The following is a 23,082-nucleotide window of genomic DNA, read 5'->3' on the forward strand; positions in this document are numbered from 1 at the left end:
ACCCAAAGTGGCAGGTATGTGCATCTCTCACAAGCTGGGGAAACTGACACTTAGAAACAGGTTAGGGTCTCGGATACTATAGTAAGCCTACTGCTTCTCTTTAGTTATCATTACATATAATAAAATGACCATATCTCATAGGAATCTGGAGACAGTCTACTCTAACTGTATCTACTTTCTTGAGATTATCACATGATATGATTTTAAGGTAATTATATATTTTAAATTAAGTATATTTCATGCAGTTGGTATTGTAAAACTATGAGTATATACATACATAATTACCTTAAAATCACAAATGTAATTATTTTTCATTCTTAAATCATTTATTATGCCAGGTATGATGACACATGCCTTTAATTCCAGCACTCCAGAGGCAGAGGCTGGTGGAGCTCTGTGAGTTTGAGGCCAGCCTGGTCTACATAGTGAGTTCCAGGACAGCCAGGACCATGTAATAGAGAACGCCCCCCCCCCCAAAAAAAAAAAACTTATTATGCTTGGTACTAGATCATTTTATAATATAGGATGGCTTAAACTAAATGGGAGAATTTCACTCACACATTCTGATTCTTCTGAAAATTAGAGTTCAGTATGATTCGGTATTTATAATTGTGATGTTCAGGGCTATCTATCTATCTATCCTCTATCTACCACCCCTCTCTTTGATATATCTATATTTTCAACTTTGTAGTAGGTACAACTGATTCTTGTCATTTTCATGCAGGGCTGTATAAGGTCATTTTCATGCAGGGCTGTATAAGGTCATTTTCATGCAGGGCTGTATAAGGTCATTTTCATGCAGGGCTGTATAAGGTCATTTTCATGCAGGGCTGTATAAGGTCATTTTCATGCAGGTAGATAAAGTGTTTGAACAGTCTCCCTTCTTTCCTATCATCCTTCCTCTTCTCATCCCTCCTGTCTCTCATCGTGCCCACTGTCTCCTAGATGGTTTCACTTGCACTTCACACATCAATAAGTACAAGGTTCATACTATCCAGGATCCACAATTGAAAGAAAGTATGTGGCATGTCTTCCTGGGACTGACTTAGCTCACGGTGCTCTTTAGTTTGTGTCAATTTCACACAAACTAAAGTTGCCTTGGAAGAGAGAACTTTGGGTGAGGAATGGCCTCCATCAGATTGGCTTGTAGTATGTCTGTGAAGCATTTTCTTCCTTTTCTTTTTCTTTCCTTTTTTTTTGAGACAGGGTTTCTCTGTGTAGCTTTGCACTTTTCCTGGCACTCACTCTGTAGCCCAGGCTGGCCTCGAACTCACAGAGATCCACCTGTCTCTGCCTCCCAGAGTGCAGGGATTAAAGGCGTGCACCACCACTGCCTAGCTGTGAAGCATTTTCTTAATTTCTAATTGATATAGGAGACCCCAGCCTGCTGTGGTAGTGCTATCCCACAGGTATTTAGCTGGGCCTGGGCTAAATACTCAACAAAGCTAAGCAATTCAGAGGACACACACCCACAAGTAGTCTTCCTCTGTGGCCTCTGCTTCAGTTTCCTCTCTAGGTTCCTGCTTTGAGTTTCTGCCTTGGCTTCCTTCAGTGATGGGCTGTGACCTTGTATGACAAACACTTTCTTCCTCAAGTTGGTTTTGATCAGTGTTTATCACCGATTGATCTGTGGTTGTAACTTGATTATCTCCAGTTGCCTCCATTTTCTAGGAAGGAAAGTTATTTGCTTCTCATTATTTAATTAATGAACATTTCCATTGTGTATACGAGGCACATTTTCTTCATCCATTCCTCTGTTAGAACTTGCATTGACTCCATTACTTAGCTGTGGTGAGTGGTGTTTTAATAAACATTGGTGTGAAAAAAGCTCTGGATAGCTGAGGCATGTGGAAGGTATGTTCCTATTTCTTTGACAGACCTCCAAGGTGTTTCACGTAGTGGCTGATCTAGTTGACATTCCCCCAGCAGTGTGTGCTGTCCCTTTCCACCTATGCTCTTTGGCATTTGTTGTCCCCTGTCTTCCTGATGACTACGATTTTGACTGGGGGGAGTTGGATCTCAATGTCGTTCTGATCTGCATGTCTTTGATGGCTACTGTATTAGTTACTGTAAGTAGCTAGCTGTTTTGCTGGTACTATTTGTTGAAGAGGTTGCTGACAGCCTTAAATCAGCTGTGTAGCTTTATTTCTGGGTCCTCTCTTGCACTGATTCACATATCTGTTTTTCTTCCAGGACCCCTACCCCCAGCATTATGCTATTTTGATTTAGGGTTATCTTGGCTACCCTGAGAGTCCTGTGCTTCCACATGAGTATTATGATAGATTTTTCTATTTATTTTACGAATGCCATTGAAATGTTTATTAGGATTACATGGGATCAGCAGATTACTTTTGGTAGACTGGTCATTTTCACAATGTTCCATAAGTACAGGGAGTCCTTCCATGGTCTAGACTCTCACTTTTTTCTGGTTTCTCTGTGTTTTAAAGTTTTCATTGTAGAGGGAGGTCTTTATGTCTTTGCTTAGGTTTATTTTGTCTTTTTTTCCCTTCAAACTTTGTTTCTCAGAATATTTGTTAGTGTGGCAGCTAGTTTAACGTCAACTTGACACAAGCTAGAGTCACTGGAGGGGAACTTCAATTCAGAAAAATGCCTCCATAATAAGATCCAGCCGTGGGTGAGACTGTAAGGCACTTTCTTAATTAGTGATTGATGAGGAAGGGCCCAGTCTGCTGTTGGTGGGGCTACCCTTGGGCTGGTGGTCTCAAGTTCTGTAAGAAAGCAGACTGAGCAAGCCATGAGGAGCAAGCCAGTAAGAAGCACCCCTTCACGGCCTCTGCTTAAGCTCCTGCCTCCAGGTTCCTGCCCTGTTTGAGTTCCTGCCCTGATATCCGTTGATAATAAACAGTGATGTGAAAGTGTAAGCCAAATAAACCTTTTCCTTCCCAAGTTGCTGTTAGTCATGTGTTTTACCACAGCAATAGTAACACTGATTAGAACAATTAGCACTTAGGAAGACTTCTGATTTTTCAAATTAATTTTATATTTTGCCACTCTATTAAAGGTGTTTATTAGGTTATTTTTTTGGCAGAATCTCTAGGTATAGAATCATTTCATCTGCAAATGAAGATACTTTGACTTCTTCCTTTCCTATTTGTATCCTTTTAATTTTCTTCTTTTGATCTTCCTGCTCTAGCTAAGACGTCAAAGATTGTATTAAATAAGAATGGAGAAAGTGCACACACGTGTCTTGTTCCTGACAACACTGAAAATGCATTCAGTTTCCCCCATTTATTATGAAGGCTATAGGTTCATAATATATAGTATTTGTTATTTGGGCATAAATTTCTTCTATTCCTGGTATTTTGAGGGCTCTTATCACAAAAGGATGTTGGGTATTGTCAAAGGCCTTTTCCGCATCTATTGAGATGATCATGTGAATTGTCTTTGTGTTCATAATTTAATGTGTTATATTTATTGACTGTCATACATTGCTCTATGTCTGCATCCCTGGAATGGAGGTGATTTGATCATGTGAATGATGTTCTATTGTGACTTTCATCTCTTTGATCAACACAGAGCAAAGTGTGCGGTCTTTGTGGAAACAACAATGGGGATCTTAAGGATGACTTCACAACAAGACACTCTTTGGTAGCTGCCACAGCCCTGGAATTTGGAAACAGTTGGAAAACAAGTCAAGAATGTTCAGATACAGTCACTCAAAGCTTCCCGTGTGACTCGAACCCGTACTGCAAAGCCTGGGCTGAGAAGAAGTGTGAAATCATCAGGGATGACACCTTCAGGGATTGCCACAGCAAGGTAGCACTATTTTGAGAACCACTGTTGGCATGAATTCTTCCCAGACACTCACGTGTTGTGTTCTGTCTAGGTGGACCCCACAGCATACTACAATGCATGTATCGAAGAAGCCTGTGCCTGTGACATGGAGGGGAAGTACCTTGGCTTCTGTACTGCTGTGGCAATGTATGCAGAGGCATGCAATGCAGCTGGAGTCTGTGTCTCATGGAGAAAGCCAAACCTTTGCCGTAAGTGAAGTCTGGATGTTAGTGGTTTTCTAAAAATTGTAGTTAGACAAAGCTGTTTTCTTAAACAATTGATTTTCCTCTCAGATTTTTTTTTTTTTATAAAACACATATACTCAAACCTAGAGAGGGTTGAAATCATTTTAATGTATTTGTTTGTGATGGTTAAAATACCCAACAGAAGTAGGGCAAGGTATAATATCTTGTGTTCAGTTTTAGTTAGGAAAAATGATTTTGTTCATAGAGGAAATATATTGAACACTAGATGAATGATGAGTTTGGGTATTTGTGTGCCCTAGCCATGGGCCTCATGTACTACTCTTGGTTGAAATCCTCACTTTTGTTGTTTCCTTGACATAGAACCTTATTGACTATAAACTTGAATATGGAATGAATCTCTACACACAGAGCCACATAACCATAACAGAAATAAGTCCAGCCTTTTCCCCTTGTAAGCAAGGCATGACTGGAGATGTGTTAAATAGAAAGAAGCATGGGCAGGGTAAACATTGCATTCCACTTACAACGTTTAGTGCAATAGTAACCTCTTCAATTACTTTTTTTGAAGACTACTACATATTGTTAATTTTCTCAGACTCTTTGTGAGACAGGGTATACAATGTAGCTCAGGTTGCCCCAGAACTCACTATGTAGCCCAGGCTGGCCTTGGCCTTGTAGCAATTCTCCTGGTCGAGCTAATTCAATGGTTGTATTATAGGAGTGAGCCAATATGTCCATCAGTTCCTTTTCTGTTATTGTTATCACTGTTTTCATATTTATTTTTCTGACCTCAGCTTGAACATTGAAACCAGAAATCTAGACCAGCAGTTCTCAACCTGTGGGTCACAACCGCTTTGGGTGGGCGAACAACCCTTTCACGGGATCACCTAAGACCATTGGAAAACATAGGCTTTTACATTACAATTCCTAACAGTAGCAAAATTAAATGAAGTAAAAATAAGTTTGTGATTGGGGTCACCACAACATGGGGAATTGTATTAAAGGGATGCGGCATTAGAAGGTTAAGAGCCACTGGTCTAGATGAGACTTCAAAGATCTCCAACTGAGTTATGAAAGGAAAGAGTTAGTTAAGTCTGTAAGCATTCCTGTGTGTGTGTGTGTGTGTGTGTGTGTGTGTGTGTGTGTGTGTGTGTGATATTTAGGTCTGTCATTAGTATCATGTAGGATCCCTTGAAATAAAGAAATTGAAAGAAGAGAATCGCTATACTAGAAATGAGAGTAATTTGCTGCACTCTATCACAGCTGTGTACTGTGACTACTACAATGCCCCTGGGGAATGCAGCTGGCACTATGAACCCTGTGGTACAGTGACCGCCAAAACGTGCAAAGATCAGGTCATTGGCCAGAAGTTCTCTTCACTTTTAGAAGGTAAGACACACCTGAAGAGTTGTGGAAATGACATTGCCTTTAAAACTAAAGAATATTGGTTTCTCCAGATTCACTGTCTGATTTTTACGATTGAACAGAGTGATTTTTATGTTAGCAATAGTCTATGGTACTTTTTATTTAGATGCAGTCATCCTTCCTAGGGAGGACGATGGTGCTGCAGAGCTGCATTCAGTCTTTATACTTGCTGTGGGATGATGCACATGCATGAAAAAGCAGCTTCAGAAAGCAGCTTGTGAAAGGATGGAGTTTGAGGCTAGGGTAGCCATCTGTGTCCCACACTTGAACAACACTTTACTCTTAGCACCTCCTAGAAAGAAAAATGTGGCAGGGAAAAAAAAATCACAGAAAGCCATCTCTGTGGCAAGCACTGGAATGTTTTAGTATAACTCCTGCATCTTTCCTCTCTTGGAAAAATAGATATTTGGAAGTGTCATCCACAGTTGACAGACAGATCTAACCAAAGCCTGCTTTATGCTTACATGCACACCATTAAAGTAGCAAACCATTCAGGAAAACTTGGATATACTTTTTAACAAGAATATACTTGAGAAGAAAAATGTGTATATATTCATTTATAATTTAGGTTGGTATCATCTTAGTCCCATTCCCCTTACATTTCCATAAGAGCGATTCTTTGCAACCCCCACTTCAGCTCAAATCATTGTCAGAAACATATGATGAAGTATGATGAGTTTAGGTAAATGCAGATGAACTATGGGATATTGTTCCTTGCAGGCTGTTATGCCAAGTGTCCAGAAAACGCACCCTATCTGGACGAGAACACAATGAAATGTGTCCAGTTATCTGAGTGCAGCTGCTTCTACAATGATGTCATACCAGCAGGGGGAGCTGTTGTAGATGACTGTGGAAGAACATGGTATGTTCTCAGCTACTTTCCAGTGAGCTGCTCATCTGTGATAGTAGTTACTCTGTATTTAAAAGAATAATCACAAACAACCAAATGGTTTATAAAACCCTTTAAATCTGATGAGAAGAGAGCAGGAAGTCACTCTGTAGTTTAGAGGAAAGACATTTGCAAGTTGTCTAATATGGAGTCAGGCCGATGAGATTGTATTAGGGAATCATGCTCATTAAGGAATGAAGTTGAGGTAGATAATTTTAATACTAACTTCACTGCTGGACCATAAATCATTCCTTAGTTCCACAAACTCTGTGGTGAAATGAGCAGGAATAACAGCCCATCAAGCAACTGAACTCAGTGTGCTCCATGTGATGGTGGGTGATGGGGGTGGTTGGGGGTGGGAGTTGCTGTTAGCACTCTTCTCTTGGTTCTGTTTCGTTTTCACCACTTGACAATTTGTTGTCGTCAATTTGTGAAGTGTGTGTTTACTGCGGGTCGAATTCCGAGTCATTCTTTTCCTTTTCCAATTTGACTTTCAGCTATTGTACCGCTGGCGAGTTGGAGTGCAGTGGTAAGGACTCACTTTACTCCATTTTATTTAGGAATGGTGAGATAAGGGACATGGGATCCTCTGTAGAACATCAACAAAATAGAAGTACATAGCTGTACTTGTGACTGCCTGTAAGGGACTGTCACCATTCCAACCTGTGTGGTTGTTCATAGAGAATCACTCCTCGGAGCCAGGGCAGTGGTGGCTAATGATTGTGAGTGTTTTCTCTACTGCATATAAGCTCTGACATTTGGTACTCATGAATGGTTTTCCTACTCCATGTGTGCCCTGACATCTGATACTCATGAGTGTTTTCCATACTGCATGCATGCCCCGACATCTGTACGCTTAGGGAATTAAGATGGTAAGGAGGCATCAGTCAAGGTAGTTTAATGAAGGGCTGGTGCAGAAGCAACATGGATAGGATATAAGGGATTGAGGGACACATGTGAAACACACATGTTACAAATGAGTCCTAGACTTAGGATGTGGCTCAGTGATACAGTGCTTGTCCTGCTAAGTACAGAGCGAACTCCTGGGTTCAGTACCCAGAACCTCAACAAAGCAAACAAAACTTCAGTGAGTTTCAAAAGAACTCAAGAAATATTCCTGCTTTGTATTAAGAACTATCAGAGATAAAACAAAGGGCGTGTGGCTTCCGAATGACTTAAGATGCAGTGTTTTGTCATTGCTTTAAATTACGGCCAATAATAGCCACCTGTGTTCATTTCAGAGACCCTGCCCACAAATTCAACACCAACAGGTAAAGTTACAATTCTGTTTCAAATATGTAGCTGATCTTTGTGTCAATATCCTTTATTTATAGTTTTATACAATTTTGTGCCAGTAAAAAAATATGTTGGCAAATCAGATGATATAAATGTAAACTAAAATTGTTACTAGAAAATACCAGAATATTATTTTATCCTATTTCTACAAATTAAGTCAGGAGAGTAATTACAACATGCCATAAATATTCCATGCTACCTAGTTAAATATCATCACCCTGAGTCTGACATTTTTAGGTGATAATTAAATAAGTGGTAAAATGAAATAAATGTGGTATCTTAATGATATAAATATTTGAAAATTATGATCAAACTTAGAGATGATTTGAAAATGGGAACAGTTCATTCTTTATTCTTAAATCATGTCCTTATATTGTTTGGTAGAGGTATTTAATTATGTTCATCTAAGAGAATTCTGGGCAAATTAGCTTACTTACGTTGGTTTTGAAACATTGAATTTCCTGACAGTTTGAACACACTAGAGGTTGCTGCAGCACACTTCTCCCTTATGTGGTTTAGAAGGGATTTTATTCCTGTTGACTATTGTTTGCAGGTTACAACGAATAAGAGGTTGGGAACCTTAGACTCTGGTGATAAACAATGTTAGATGGCCTTGTCAAAGTGCTGTTGACACTACAGTTATTACTGCCCAGTTTCCTGAGACTGAATTACCAGATAGCACGTTCCTGAAATGCAGTTCTTGGTCCTTGTAAAATTCCCAGGGAGTTCAACTAGCTGATCATGACAGAAAATAGTTGTTTTGTGGATATACAGCATATAGTGCTATTTATACTGATTTATATACAAAAGTGTTTTTGTTACTTGATTTCTACAGATAATTTTGATTTTAGTTGAAGATAGCATATTTCATGAATGAAATGTCATAACAAAGATTCCTCAACTAATTTGTTTTCCTAAATACTATTTCCCTAAACAGTTTCTATGACCACAGCTACTTCTGCATTAAGCACTTCAACAGGTAAATAAAAATAAAATGCTCCATATCATTTGTAGTTTGTACATTGATAGCAAAGTGAATATGAAGTTCAGACATGTGGGCCCTGCCTCCAGTCTGTCAGTCTTCATTTATTATTTTCCTAAATGTTTATGCTAAGTTTCAGGGTTTCCATCTGGTTGAACTGTGGGTAAAGAGCATGGTTCCTATGGCTATCTTTCCTAAGAGAACATTTTGTGTGTTGTTGGCTAGGAGGTAGCCACGATGCTAACAAATTCTATGTAAAATTTTCACTCAAGTTCCATGGGTTAAGTTAAAGCCATAGGTAGTAGATCACAAAAATATACTGAAATGTGTAAGAATTTGACAGATGAGGCTGAGTGATGCAATTTAGTTAATTTATGTACATTTTTGGAAACCTTATCTTTATGAATGCTTTTTAAGCTTTGTGTATTGATGCAATTTTAACCTACAATCCAAAACATTTGTCTCCTCTGTATAGCAGTGACATCGGTGGCCAGCAGCTCAAGCGCCGGTAAGCCTTTGCCCGCAAGGGACTTCAGACCCATCAGTCTTTCTTTCCAAAGTTCTGTCTTTGAAAAAAAAATGTGTTAGAAAAGGGTTTTGGGGGAGAAAAAAATCACACACAATGTTTTATGACTTTATTTGTGATTTATTTAATTGTTAGAACTTTGTTCCTACATTTTACTTTGCTTTGTGGTCAAAGTTCTCAGAAGCATTAATTTTGAGTTCAGCTGTTTTGTGGACAACCATAGCTGTTCTCAGAAGCATAATATTCCTCCATACTAAGTTAATTTTTCAATTGATTTCTCAAGTTCAGCAGCATCAATTCCAGCAATTATAATATCAAGCACCAAAAGAAATATGTAGATAAATCAGAAACTTTATAAAAGTACCAATAAGTTTTTATATAAATCAAAAAACTTTTCAGGTACAAACCTAGGGTAACTTATATATAGGATAAACATTGGTTTGGTTGAATATTTGAACTACTAAGGTCTGAATTCTCCCATTAAGTGTTCCTAGGTTAGCCACTTATAGTGAACAATCACTGAGTAGGCTTCCATACCTTAGATAAATGAAAATATGAGAAAAAAAAGTGTTTGAGAAAAAATGGTTAACCGATACATCACTATGACGTTACATCTTTATGCCCACATCCACACATAACAATGTTAACAAAATCATAAAGGGATTTGCCCTTCTAAATCTATACACTATTTCTGAAACATCTGCTTTCCTATGACTTCTCTTTCCTCTGTGAATTATTAATTTCTCTGTTCTGAAAAGAGTATGCTTCTGAAGCTACCTTCTCTGGTTTTCCATTCTAGTATCTCAACTACATCTAGGGTGAAGCTATGCAGTTGTATCTGGCAAATGTTCTAATGATAAATTGATATCCTAGCATGTTGAAAATTTGTAACTGTAATTTTTTTATTTTAAAACAGAAAATTAGTAACTCAGCTTTCACAATTTGGCAGAGTTTCTTCTTAGCGTTTGAATATCATTTAAGCTAATATATCATTGAACTCATGTGCTTTGTTTATTGAAGATAATCTTCCTTCTGTAAAATAAAAATACATAAAACCAAGCTGAATTTTAGATGATAATGTCATATAATGTGGGATTATTAATATAATTTAAAACATCTTATGATGCTTAGTGTTATTTACTTGATAATCATTATCTTTTATATACAAATCAATAAGTGTTAGGCAAAGAAAATTTAAAGCAATTACCTATATCAAAGTATCAGCAATCAGACCAGCAAGATGGCTCAGCTGGTAAAGAGGTTGGCACCAAGCCTGAAGACCTGAGGTTAATCCCTGGTATCCATGTGGTGGACGGAAAAAAACAACTACTACAGGTTGTCCACTGATGTTCGTAAGTGTGATGTAGCATGTACCCTCAAATTAATAATAAATGTTAAAATGGATATTATATTATTGAAGCTAGAACCACATAGTTATTCTTGCTAACTTCATATTCTGTTGGATTATCATGAGAAATACCAAGAAATAGAAATCTTAGGAAGACTGGCTCATTTCAAGATGTTTTTCTCCATTGTGTACTTATCAATTCATGTCCCCAGGCCAATGTGAAATTTTAACCAGTGGATTTTCTGCATGGTTTCATGTTTATTACAGAATAATCTCTACTCAGCATTAACTAGGCCCTGAGCAGTGAACCACATGTCCAACACTCAGCTTAGCTTTGTTTCTGAGATGAGCAAATTGGTTCAGTTCCAATATTCCATTTAGTTAATTATCTGTTAAAACTTTGAGTCTTGTGACAGTTTAAATATGGTTTCCAAGTGTGATTTCATCCCAGAGGTATGCAAGTGTGCTGAGCAGTGGGAGTAACTGTTGTAGGCTCTGGTACAGAATGGCTGTACACTATCACCACCATCTCGTTTCCTCTCCCAGTACTCAGTTTTGAGCAGATCTTAGTTGTATTTTGTCAATACTTTGCATTGACACAGACTATGTAGAGTTTTGAAAGAGAAGGATTTTGCAGGCAGCTGATAAAATGAGTCTCTGTAAACCTATGACAATAGTTTCATCTTCATTCTATGACTTTACAAATGCAAATTTTAGTCCGGAGCTGAGTTGGAGGGAAGGTTGCCTAGAACTCTCCCACTGACTTCGTTCAATGCACCATTGATGATGCTTTATGTTTTGTCTCCAAGAATCCTTGTGTTTTATTTAGTTTTTCTGCAATTCCAGTGGTTGTTTTGTGATGTACAGTATTAGTAACTTGCTAAGTCAGTGGTTCTCAACCTGTGGATCATGATGGCTTTGGAGATCGAATCACTCTCTCACAGGGCTCACATAAGGCCATTGGAGAACACAGATACTTACACTGCAATTCATAATGGTAGCACATTTACCATTATAAGTTATAAGGTAACAACAAAATCAGTTTTATGGTTGGGGGTCACCACAGCATGAGGAACTCTATTAAAAGGTCGCAGCCTTAGGAAGATTGAGAACCACTGTGCCAAGGGCTTCATTAGTACGGCATTGAGAGATCAGTTAATGACCTGCATTTGCTGCAGTCTGTATGGTCAGTTCGTTCCCTTCCCTGTCTCAGGCAGTCTCACACCTTCTGATGAAGGAGTGTTGTTCCCCATACACCCCTCCCTGCTTGACAATACACATGAGGGAATAAAAAGCCCTTGAATAATTTTACCAAGGTTTTGAAGCACAGGCTGTAAACACATCTGGGGCTTCACACAGACAGGAATCCATGTCCTTTTTGAGGTTGTTTTCTTACCATCCACAGAACTAGAAGTTATAGCTGATGTTCTAAAACCAGGAGACAAAAGCAAAATAGTTTTTTTTTTTTTAATTTTAAAATTGTTCTGCTGAGCTACAAGTTATGTGGGCATTTTAAATTTGCTAAGTAACCCCTGTGTATATAAAGCAAATATCAAATTGTCAGGTGATTAGTATCTTTCAACATTTCTTAATAATGTTTCTGCAGCTTGTTCTGTTGCAAGAATAAATTACCTCCAGACAAACTGATTTTAAATGGCAATGGGAAGATGATGGAGGGTCTAGGTCCTCATCTACAATTCCACATCCTTTCTGTAATGTTGCTCACATCACACTCAAAGCATGAGACTTTTAAAACCATTGAACTAATAAACTTGAGGTGTGGATAACACCACTCATTTATCATTGTTGATGCCGGTAACACAGCGGCCATAGATCAGGTTCTGCTGGCGATGTGGGCACTGAATGGTGATGTGAGCACCTTGGACTGGGGACAGACTGTTCAGCAGAGCACGACACCAAATAAGTGTAAGAAATGACAGGCCAATGTCCTTTTACCTGAGGAGCTGTAATAATCACTCAAAGGTGAGAACCTCAAAGTGTGATGTCTGCAATCCTGATTTCTTTATTTTGAAATGTGAAAGACAAACGGTGTCTACTATTCTTTTATTGCTCATGATGCATCTAAAAATGAAGCATTTTCCTCTAAGGCCCACCAGCACAATTTTTTTTTTCCTAAACTCACTTAATGAGTGTCTTGCCAAGTAACAGAAATTTTGGGAACACAGAAAAGAGAAGTGTGGACTCCTTTAGAGTGATTGCCTTGCACAAATAGCAGGCTTGGAGACACGTCTCACTTCTCCTACTGACATTGAGGCTTTAAAAGTGGAATGGCATTTGGTGAACTGTGAAGAATAACTACATAATGGATGCCTTTGTGTCTTCCAGTGGTATGTTTTCTTCTATGTGATATGAAAAATGGATCTTAGTTTTTAAAATTTAAAATAGGCACTCAAGAGGCCAGCTGGATGGCTCAACAGATAAAAGTGCTTGCTGCCAATCCTGAAGAACAGAGTTCAGTCCCAGGACCCACATGGTAGATGGTAGAACCTACTCCTGCAGGTTGTCCTTTGACATCCACAGGGCACACAAATCCCTGCACACCAGCACACACACACACACACACACACACACACACACACACACACACACACACACAGGCATGCACGTGCATACATGTGCACAAACACATACACACAGAAGTGTACAGCACAGAGAGAAATGTGTCTAAGGTTATTTGCTGAAGAGTGCCAGGCAGAGAATCCCAATCTAGGATTTGTTTATACTCTAGCTCTGATGCTTCTGTGTGTTGATGTTTAAAGGGAGACTGATAGCAAATGACCTGAATCATTTGCTGAAGGAACAACATTCAAACTGAGGCTCCAATTCAAAACGGGAGCTTAGGTTACATGTTAAAATAACATTTTAGTCAGTTTATTTGAAAGTAATAAAAGTCTCCCTGAACAGTTGAAATATAAAATATATTTAAAAACTTGAATGGAAGGTCAATTAGAAGGCTTAGCGAGTAAAGGTGACTGCTACCAAGTCTGATGACCTGTGTCTGATCCCTGGGATCCACAAACTCCAACAAGTTGTTCCTTGACTCTGCCATATACCTACATATGTGCCATGGCAGTATCATTCCTGACCCACAAATAAAAATGTAATTAAAAAGTTTAAGTGGATGAGACCTGCCTCAAAAATTAAAACAACAAAAAGGGACTTCAATTATATAACAATATAATAAAATTTATCTCTTCAATCCTCAAGCATTTTCAGTCTCTTGATGTCACAATGTCAAACTACACAGATATTTGTTTGCATGCTGCTTATCCCTAGACGGCACCAATCACAGAAAGAAAATATTATACCAGGGTATTTTGGAGAGAATGCAGGGTGTGGTGGGGTATGCAGTTCAAATCTCTACTTTTATTCTTCCTAGCTTTATGATCTCAGGTTAAATTCCTAAAATACACACATTCCCTTCCTCATTTGATAAATAGGGTAAATAACCACATTTACACTTTAGGATTTGAGGAAGCTGTTAAAATATAGTACAATTTAGTGGCACAGTGAGTATTTAGTAGGCTGTCACAATAGTTCACTATGTAAGCGAAATGAGATTTCTAGTAGGGAAGTTTGATTAAAAAAATTCAGTGATCAATAAAACAAAATAAACTTCATTCTGAAAGATATCAAATTTGTAGATAGTTTCTCCAGAAATAAGATATCTTGCCATAGTTGTTAGGTTCTGGAGCACTATTTACTATTTGTGAGTGGGCAGGTACTGGGTACCACAGGTTTATGTTTCTGGTATGGATGTCAGGTAAACATGATGTCATTTCCTTATAAAAAATGAAATGATTATTAAATGTGAGGAAAAAACATTCCTATGGCTAGAAAATTAGCAATAAGAATATCAACTTTTAAATTTAGAATGAGATTAGAAACAAACAGGCAGGGCCAACTGGGGAAGCTTTTCAGTGTAGTACGATGCACCCATGCTGTCTTGCAGGATGGGGAGGAGCAGTGTGTGTAAAGGCAGATGCTCCTGCTATCATCAGTTATGTCTTAGTAACAAAGAAGCCAGTACAGAGAAATTGGCAATGTCAAGTATTTCCAGATATAAGATCTTTGGCAAGTGATGAGGAAAGTTGAGTTGTAATGTTACAGCTATAATGATTGCTAAGGATGCTATGTTTTATCAATTTTGTTAATTAAACCATGAGGAAAAGTGGATTGTCACATATTCCTGCTAGTAAAGGAAGAGTATTTATACATGTCCTAGTCATACCCTGCCATCTACTGTGTGCCCTGTGCCCTCACATTGATTGGAGCAGATCTAGGTGGGACATTTTGGAGACTTGTTCTTCTTCCTTCCAAGAATGATTCTTTCAGTGAAATGTAGTGTCTTCAAGTTGAAAGTACTCCAACTAGGAGTGTTGTGGTCCCTTAAGGCAACGTTGGTACTGGGAAAGTGAAGTTAGTAATGGAATCTGTGCCGAAGTCTTCTGGTGTGTCCATCTTGCTTTTGGTTCTCGTCTCCACTGTCTCTGTGGGCCGTGGTGTCATAGTCTTCCCATGCTGACTTTGTACCCACAGCAGCAGATTAGACTTTAGATATCTAAAGACAGTGTTGATTACTGAGAAATGAAATCTAGACCTGGGCTGGGCTTTGCAGGATTCTGCCTGCTGCTGATCTTGAGAATTCTTCCAGTGAAACCTCTTGTCCAATTATTCCACGTACTTGCTCCATGTCCATTTTCTTATGTAACCAGAGACATTACATTTTATTTCTTCAATGCCTACAATGTAAAATTTCTAGTATTTCTGTCAATATGGTTCATATATACTGAAGAAAACTTAAGAACTATGTGAAGTGACGTAGGACACACAGAAGACAAGTTACACAGAAAACAGTGTGGGGACAATCCTGGGTACTGGCGAGTGGACTTTACTTCTAGCTGGGTTATTGGCCAGCAGCAATTTGAACTAATCATTTGCCATTTCCGATTCCAGTTCTTTACATTAAAAATGGGTAAAGTATTTTGGCTACATTCATTTATTTAGGAGACCACCGTTTACCAAGTACTTATGTGGCAGGCCCTTCGACTGGTATTAGCTATGGAGAACCGAATTGAACAGCTGTGGTGACCCATGCTGTAATAGTGTCATTAGGCCAATCAAGAGCATCCCAAGCTGGAGGCCAGGCTAAGCTGCTCAGAGAGACTTTATTGAAATGAATCCAGCCATGCTCACTGCCTTCCAAACAGTGTAGCGAGGAAGATCGCCATCAAAGAAGTGGTATAGAGTACACGAAACTGACGTGCATAGCAAGAACCTTATGATAGGGCATGTCTACAGGGAGAGGCACCTGGATCAAGGCAGAGAAAGTGAGACCAGCTGAAGTGAAGGTGTTGAGTTGTGAGCTGAGCAAACAGTTCACCTAGAAGAGGACCTAGAGTACAGCGAATGGCGGACAGCAAGTATACGTGCACATGCATTAGAAAGCATATCATGATCTCACTGTCTTAAAAGTTAAACAAATATTGATAATTCAACCTAAATGTTACATACATTATTAACTATTTTGTATTAAATAAAACGTCTATCCACCCTCAACACTGCTTAACAAGCTATTGTATGTTGGAAAGTATCTAACGACTGAGGAGTCATGCTATCTTGCCCCCTGAGAGCAAAGAAAGGAAACCTCATTCTAGCTATCTTGTCAGGAGCAAATCCTGATGACAGACCCTTGACATTCAGCATATGGTTTTCTACTCAGTTAAATTATAATAGCAGCAGCATTATTAAAAAATTTGTTACAAGAAATAGCACAGTTTAAATTTGCATTGCTTAAGCTAGTGTATGAAATACTGAGTTTCATGGTGGCATTTCCATATGTGAATGTCATTAGATTTTATGCTTATTAATCCCTGTCTCCTTTATTATCATCTGTCATCTGTGAAACCCTTCTTGCTGACCCCTCCTGTTTTCCAAGTAGTGCCCCTTTCTGTCTTCACTTACTCTATTACCCACTTTGGCTTGGCCTTAAGATCTCTTCCTCCACTCTCATGAACCCCTTTCCACTTTCACTCATCATATACACCCTCTTGTGTGCACACATGCTCACATCTACATGTCCACAAACAGTTAAATCTCAGCCCCACATATGAGGAGCTTTCTGGGTCTGTCTTATTTCAGCTAACGTTAGTGTTTTTTTCCTTCCTTGTTTTTCATGACTGTGGTTTCTCAACCCCCCTTGGTTTCTTCTCTAGCTGAATCTACAAATGGAGAGAGGTCTGTCAGTGTCAGTCTCTGAAATTAGATTGCTGTGTTCTCTCTTTGGAGATGAGTTTGTGTGTTGGACTCAGCTTCTTGTAGGAGTTTTGCAATCTGAGATTCCATCATCTGCCAGCCACAGCTTTCTTTTTCATGGCTGAGGATCATGCTTTTCAAGTGAGGTGTTCCGTGAGGGGGTGTGAAGGGCAGTGCCTGCATTTGTATTTAACTTGGCCATGATGATGTTTTTCATCAACCTTCCCCATCTCTTCCCTCTGAATAATTGCCTCTATGAAGGAAATGGTGCCAGATGCCAAAATGCTTCTCATTCAGCTGTGTGGAAGACCACAACCAATCTCAGCAAGGGTTGTGTTCAGTTTTCTATAAAGTTTATGACAGTCCAGGATCTGGAAGGTCTCAGCTTCAGGTCCTATGTTACCCTTTCATTATAGCCCCCATGGCCATCCCTGGCTCCTCCATCTCTTCAGCGAAAGTGCTCCTAGCTCCCTATGCCTCCACAGCATACCCAAATCTCCTCTGGCCAGTGGTTCCTATAGTACTTATGCTGAACAGGAATAGGACATCCTGGCAGCTGTACTTACCCCAGGCCAGGTGTGAGCTGCACAGTGTAGGCCTGGGTAGCTGGTGTCTGTTTGGAGGCTTTTCCTGTAGCGGGTTATATAGGTTATATTGAGCATCTTTTCTCTCTCCCTCCTATGGAAATAGCCTTCCACACTCTCTTTTAAATTTATGACCTTTTTTTCACTAATTGTCATTGCATGTGTGTGTGTGTGTGTGTGTGTGTGTGTGTGTGTATTCCTAAATATAAATTATTCAGGCTGTATAACATCACTCGTATCTATGTTTTCAGGGCTGACTAGACAGCTAATTGGTGTCCTCTTTCTTTCCAGTTTTACTTTCTCCCTTACCATTAACTACTAAAGTAGAATAGACAGCAATACTAAATACTCAAAAATTAATATTCATTGACAGAAAAAGAAGATAATAGCAACTAGCTATTTCAATGTCGTTCTCATGAGGGTTATTATTAGCCCAGCCTAACAGTAGTCAGCAACAAGGCTTTTACTTTACACGAAGTATTGAAACAAATAGGCTAAGTGTTACGGTTTGGAAAACCAGGAGCTAAGCCAGAGATGTTGCAAGCTAAAAATTTATTTATGGCTGGGCCAAACTTTCTGACTCCCCTAGAATCAAAGACTAAAGGCGGAGTAGCCTCTTTATAGCAGGCAAGCAAGTGATTACAAAATGGAATTTTGCAATTATTTTTATGTTCATGGGAAATGTACACGTTATAGGTTTATGGTCAGATAGTTAACAGAACATGCCATGAAACATTTTATGGTTAGAGTGCTCAAAGTATATCATGAAACAATGAAAACTATTTATGGTGTAAATCACAAGGCTATCAAGGAAGAACCAGTCAACAAAACAAGTTGACTTTCAGCTTGGGACATGATCAGGGACTAATATGATATTCAATTAGGAAAAGGAAGAAAGATGGAGTCAGCTGGCTCTTAACACTAAGAAGTAGAGTGACTCGATAAAGTTGCCAGAAAATGTCTTTGCAAAAGCAACAATAACAACTCCTTCCCCCAAAAGGGGAATTAAGTTAAGCAAGATTTTGAAAGATAATATTAAGTGTTACAAGCAGTTTGTAGGGAAGCATGAATAGGAATTACTACATTTATTTATCCTACTTTTTTTATAGTGGAATGTTTATAGAGTTAGCTTGCTCCATGGTGACGAAGTCCAGTGCAGACATTAGATAAGAAAGTCCTCACCTGTTTTCTCAGGCTCTACTGGAACCTCAGCTCCTGCTGTCTCCACGGCTGGAAGCACAGGCACAACAGCAGCCCCAAGCTCAAGCGTCACCAGTTCTGTGCTCACAACAGGTACATTAATGCAGAGCAAAGAACCTGGGTCCCAGCCAAGGAACTGATTTCAGATATGCTACCCAGATAATAATTTTCACGTATAAACATCAGACTTGAGTAATTTTTCCATGTATTTTAGCCTTGCAACAATTTATATATGTGTATTATGTTACAATTACATATGTCTACTCCCTGGTGGGTAGGAGCTCCAAAGCACATTTTTAGCCTGGATTACTGATTTTTTTTTTTAAACCTTTGTCAGGGTCAACCAGAAGTTCTCAAGAACTAACTACAGAAGCTAAAAGTGAAAGTACAGTTGACACAGTCTTCTCAACGGGTATGTTATGAACCTCCAAACCTCTGCTTGGTAGCATGTTTACACAAGTATCCCTCTATTTCTGCTCAAATCCAAGTTTACCCTATGGAGAATACAAGATAATGAGTGCCTAGTGCCTTGGCTAAGTCACCTGGAATACTGGGAAGAACCCAAGAATCTTATATGCTGACATGTTAGTGATTCGGTTATCTACATTTAGTTCACAGTTCTGTGGTTCTAGTGACAGCCCATTTGGCATACATGTCATGGGTGGTGACTGGAAGCACACATGGATGTGAGTGATTGCATCCCTATCCAGATGGAGTCCTGCATGGGACCAGGCTGAGTCTTTTACAGAGTTCTCTCCATTAGGACCGATAATATCACCTTCCTGTTAGGTTCCACTGTATCAAGTCCTAGTACTACCACCTTGGAGAACCAATCTCCAAAACATAAACCACTAAGAATACCCAAACCATATTCAAACCATATAAATGGTGCTTTCTACCCCATACTACAGTTTCTAATATTCATACATATATAACTGTTCTTAATAGCCATAAACTCCGCAGTATTCCTATGCCATTGAGATGAGAATGTAGTAGAGGTATCCAAACTGGCAAAAAACAGATTGGAATATGGAACCCACACCTCATGTGTAAAGAACTGGGTTGTGTGGTCTCTGTGAAAGATCTCAAAAGCAATAAAAGCCAAAGAGGACATTCTTTCCCTTGTACATTATTGACTAAATCTCAACTGGATTCATAGCTTTTATGAATAAGATACTGCTATGCTTTAAGCATAGATATTTTTTATTATGAGTGAAGTTTTCAGTTCCCCTCATTCAATCAGTAGTTTTAAGGACTTCAGTGTGTCCTTTTTTTGTATCCTGTTGGCCTTGCCCCTGGACTCACTGTCCATCAGTTTTTCCAGGCCTCACTGCCTAGCTTACCATCCAGTAACATGGAGGTGATTAAGGTGTGGTTCCTGGAGCAACAGAGCATCTTTTGGGAGTTTGCAAGAAATGCAAAGGAGCTGATTGACTTAGAATGAGGAGCTGTTGAGTGGAGCCCCCTACGGAGTGTGTTAACTAGTTTTTTAAGCAGTTGGTGCCCACCAAGTAGAGCCACCTGCTCTGCCACCCCCTCTTTTCTGAGTTCACTCCCAATTCACACTTACCTGTAAAACCAACCCCAAATGAATTTCCCATCATGCTGCTCTGCTACTTAAAATTCTTCAATTCTTCTAGCAGCTTTTAAAGGTAAAGAAGATACCCTTATATGTCCTTAAAAGCCTTTCCTTTAGTCTAAGCATGAAGCTTCCTTTAATGCATTTCTTAGCTAATCCATGAACTGATTCTATTTACAATATGCATGTGTCCCATTACTACATTTCTGGATTTAAATTTATAACAAATATTCTTGAAATAAGGTATACTTTATATCAATATAACCAGAGCTGCATAAAATAGGTAACTGGTTGATTCTAATTAGGTTATTAAATTGATTGACATTTTAGAGTGATGACCATTTAGTTTGTAATTCCCAAGATCCAAATTGGAAGTACTTGGGTGAGAATGGCTAGTCAGTTGGCTATGCCATTCGGTTATGAGTCAGCACACTGAGTGTTCTCCCATAATTTATGCCTCTGGTGGTAGACAACATTCAGAAGTGTTTGCAATGGCTGCATGATGTGACAATAATCAAAACAGAATAACTATTTAGATACAAAGAAATCTGATGTGATGATATTTCTACAGAGTAAAGGTTTATGTTTAATATGATTTTAATTTTTAAATTTTAGTTATCTATTTCTGCACCTCTTAAATTATCAATGTAGAGAACCAGATTGGTACTTTTCTAATATTTGTCTTTGGGCACAGACTGTCTGAGAAGCAGTAGATGCAGTAGAATGTCTGAGTATGACTTGTGGATCATCTGTAAACCAAGTGGGTTACCAGGATCAAGTTACTTAAACTCCAGGATAAATGAAAACAGAGTAATACTGGTGGGTTTTCATAAAGCAAAGTGAACTAACTGGCCTCTTGAGCATTGAGTTATTTCCATCAGGGGGAACGTCCAGGACTCCTGTACCCACATCTAGCAGTGAGAAAGACAGCTCAACCAGCAGACCAAAGACTAGAGTCACAAGCCCAGGAAACACTGGTGAGTTGGAGCGTGCACATCGTGAGTGCCTTGTAAGTGGGCACAAAATCACCAAAGGTTGGCTGTTGGATAAATTATGAGAAGAATCCAAGAGATTAAAACCTGACTTGAATCTATAATCTCACACTTGAGAAAAGCTATCAAATGTTAAACCACTTCTGTTGTCTTCAGTAAGGACAAGGGAAGAATCTATGAGGCCAACCTTAGGATTAGGCAGGAGCAATACCCCTAGAGCCTCAGCTACTGAGGCCACGCTAGCACACCAGACCCAACAAGCAAGGCTAGGTCTCCTTAGAGGTCCATGGTGGAGCTGTGGGGTCAGAACAAGCGTTGCTAACACGTCAGTGTTGTAATGGGATACTCTGCTAGTATCTCGTGTAGGACGAAATGTAGGAAATAGTGACAGGAGTGAGGGTGGAACCTTCCTGAAGTGTTTCCTGCATTGCTACCTGAATGCGGGAAGCACTGTCCTTCCCTCAGGAACAAGTGGCAGAGCAGATACAGCCACTCCCAGAGCTGCTGGTAAAAATGCTGCAGCTGGAAGAACAGGCACTCTGGCAGCACAGGAGGGTGGCCTCTGGCCTCTAGACACACAGGTTTAGTGCTCAAGATTTAGCCATCAATGAGGTTTCTCAAGGGAATCTGAGAAAGGTTATTTAGGTGGTATCAAGTGTCCCAAAGATCAGGAAAGAAGTAAGGTATTTATTCTGTACAAACTGTAAGGCATCCAGTGACAGTTTGGAGGGGCATTTTCTCATTCTAGCTCACTCTAGAAAGAAGCTAGTGGTTGTACATACTTAGAAGACTAGGCATGAACCAGGCAGGATCAAGTAGGGGGGAATGTACTAAGGGAATTCAAATACATAAATAAGATCAATTAGTGAAATGCTTACAGGCTTGCCATATCTTATTAATGAAGAGTACTTAATGGAATAGACATGTGATCACTGTTATAGGAGTCACGTGGTTTATAGAGAACAAGAATTGAAGACACGGGTGATGTTGGCTTGATTGATACATCTAGTTTGTCACAAGAAAGAACAGGCAAATTCCAGATCATGCATGCTCCCTAGAGAATTGAGTTCAGGTCTCTCTGACTGGGGTGAGATGGACCTTGGAGGAGTTCTCATCTGTATCTCCCTGATGGCTAAGGATACTGAACACTTGCTAAAGCATTTCATAGCTATTTGTATTTCTTCTTTTGAGAACATTCTATTAATCCCATAGCCATTTTTTAACTGGGTAGCCTGTTTTCTTGACTTTTATTTATTTATTGAGTTCTTTTTATCCTCTATTGAAAGAGTAGCAGGCAAAGATTTTTCTCCTCTCCCAGAAAGTGCCCCAAAAGTCTTGCCCATGGGATGATTTAATGGGAGCAATTCCTCAGTTGACAGTCCCTCTTCCCATTATGTTAGGTTCATGTCAAGGTGACAAAACCCAACTCTGACAATGAGAGAAAAGGATCTGGTGTCATGTTTCTGCATATTGAGATCTCGATTTTTCAACACCATTTGTTGAAGATGTCGTTTGTCTTCAATGTATATATTTGGTGTCTTTGCTAGAATGTGTAGCTGTGCGGACTTATATAAGGGTCCTGCATTCTATCCCATTGGCCTGTGTGTGTCTTTTGTACAGTACCATGATTTTTTTTATTATTATGACTGTGGTATAAATGTGTATTGGTAATAGTTCCCCTAATATTTTTGTGCAGGATTATTTTGTCCACTTTTGGTCTTTTGTGTTCCATATGATTTTTTGGATTGCTTTTTCTCTATTTCTAAAGAATGGCATTGGATTTTGGTTGGGAATACATTGAATTTGTAGGGTGCTTTCAGTAGGATGACCATTTTCACAAGATTGAATCTTCATATCCACAGGATGGAAGGTCTTTCTGTCTTCTACTGTCTTTCTTAATTTCTTTCTCATTGTTGCAATGAGCACGGCCAGTGAACTGTAGACCCTCAACCATACCCATGTCAATACAGATTTGTCTCTTAAA

The 23,082-nt window shown here is 39.1% G+C and overlaps 1 protein-coding gene across 1 annotated transcript in view; it reads left to right on the forward strand.

Annotated features, from left to right (window-relative positions):
• Muc19 (mucin 19, oligomeric) overlaps window positions 1-23,082 on the forward strand; it is a 169,441-nt gene that overhangs the window by 31,931 nt on the left and 114,428 nt on the right. Inside the window, exons 24-34 of the mRNA XM_036207612.1 lie at window positions 1-14; window positions 3,538-3,777; window positions 3,848-4,004; window positions 5,265-5,390; window positions 6,147-6,288; window positions 6,813-6,844; window positions 7,557-7,586; window positions 12,292-12,393; window positions 18,522-18,620; window positions 18,865-18,939; window positions 21,453-21,605. The exon at window positions 1-14 is cut by the window's left edge and continues 181 nt beyond it. Coding sequence (XP_036063505.1) covers window positions 1-14; window positions 3,538-3,777; window positions 3,848-4,004; window positions 5,265-5,390; window positions 6,147-6,288; window positions 6,813-6,844; window positions 7,557-7,586; window positions 12,292-12,393; window positions 18,522-18,620; window positions 18,865-18,939; window positions 21,453-21,605 — 1,170 coding nt within the window. The remainder of the gene's footprint in view (window positions 15-3,537; window positions 3,778-3,847; window positions 4,005-5,264; window positions 5,391-6,146; window positions 6,289-6,812; window positions 6,845-7,556; window positions 7,587-12,291; window positions 12,394-18,521; window positions 18,621-18,864; window positions 18,940-21,452; window positions 21,606-23,082) is intronic.

The sequence above is a fragment of the Onychomys torridus genome, chromosome 16 (genome assembly GCF_903995425.1).
Source record: "Onychomys torridus chromosome 16, mOncTor1.1, whole genome shotgun sequence".
In the NCBI taxonomy this organism is placed as follows: Eukaryota; Metazoa; Chordata; class Mammalia; order Rodentia; family Cricetidae; genus Onychomys; species Onychomys torridus.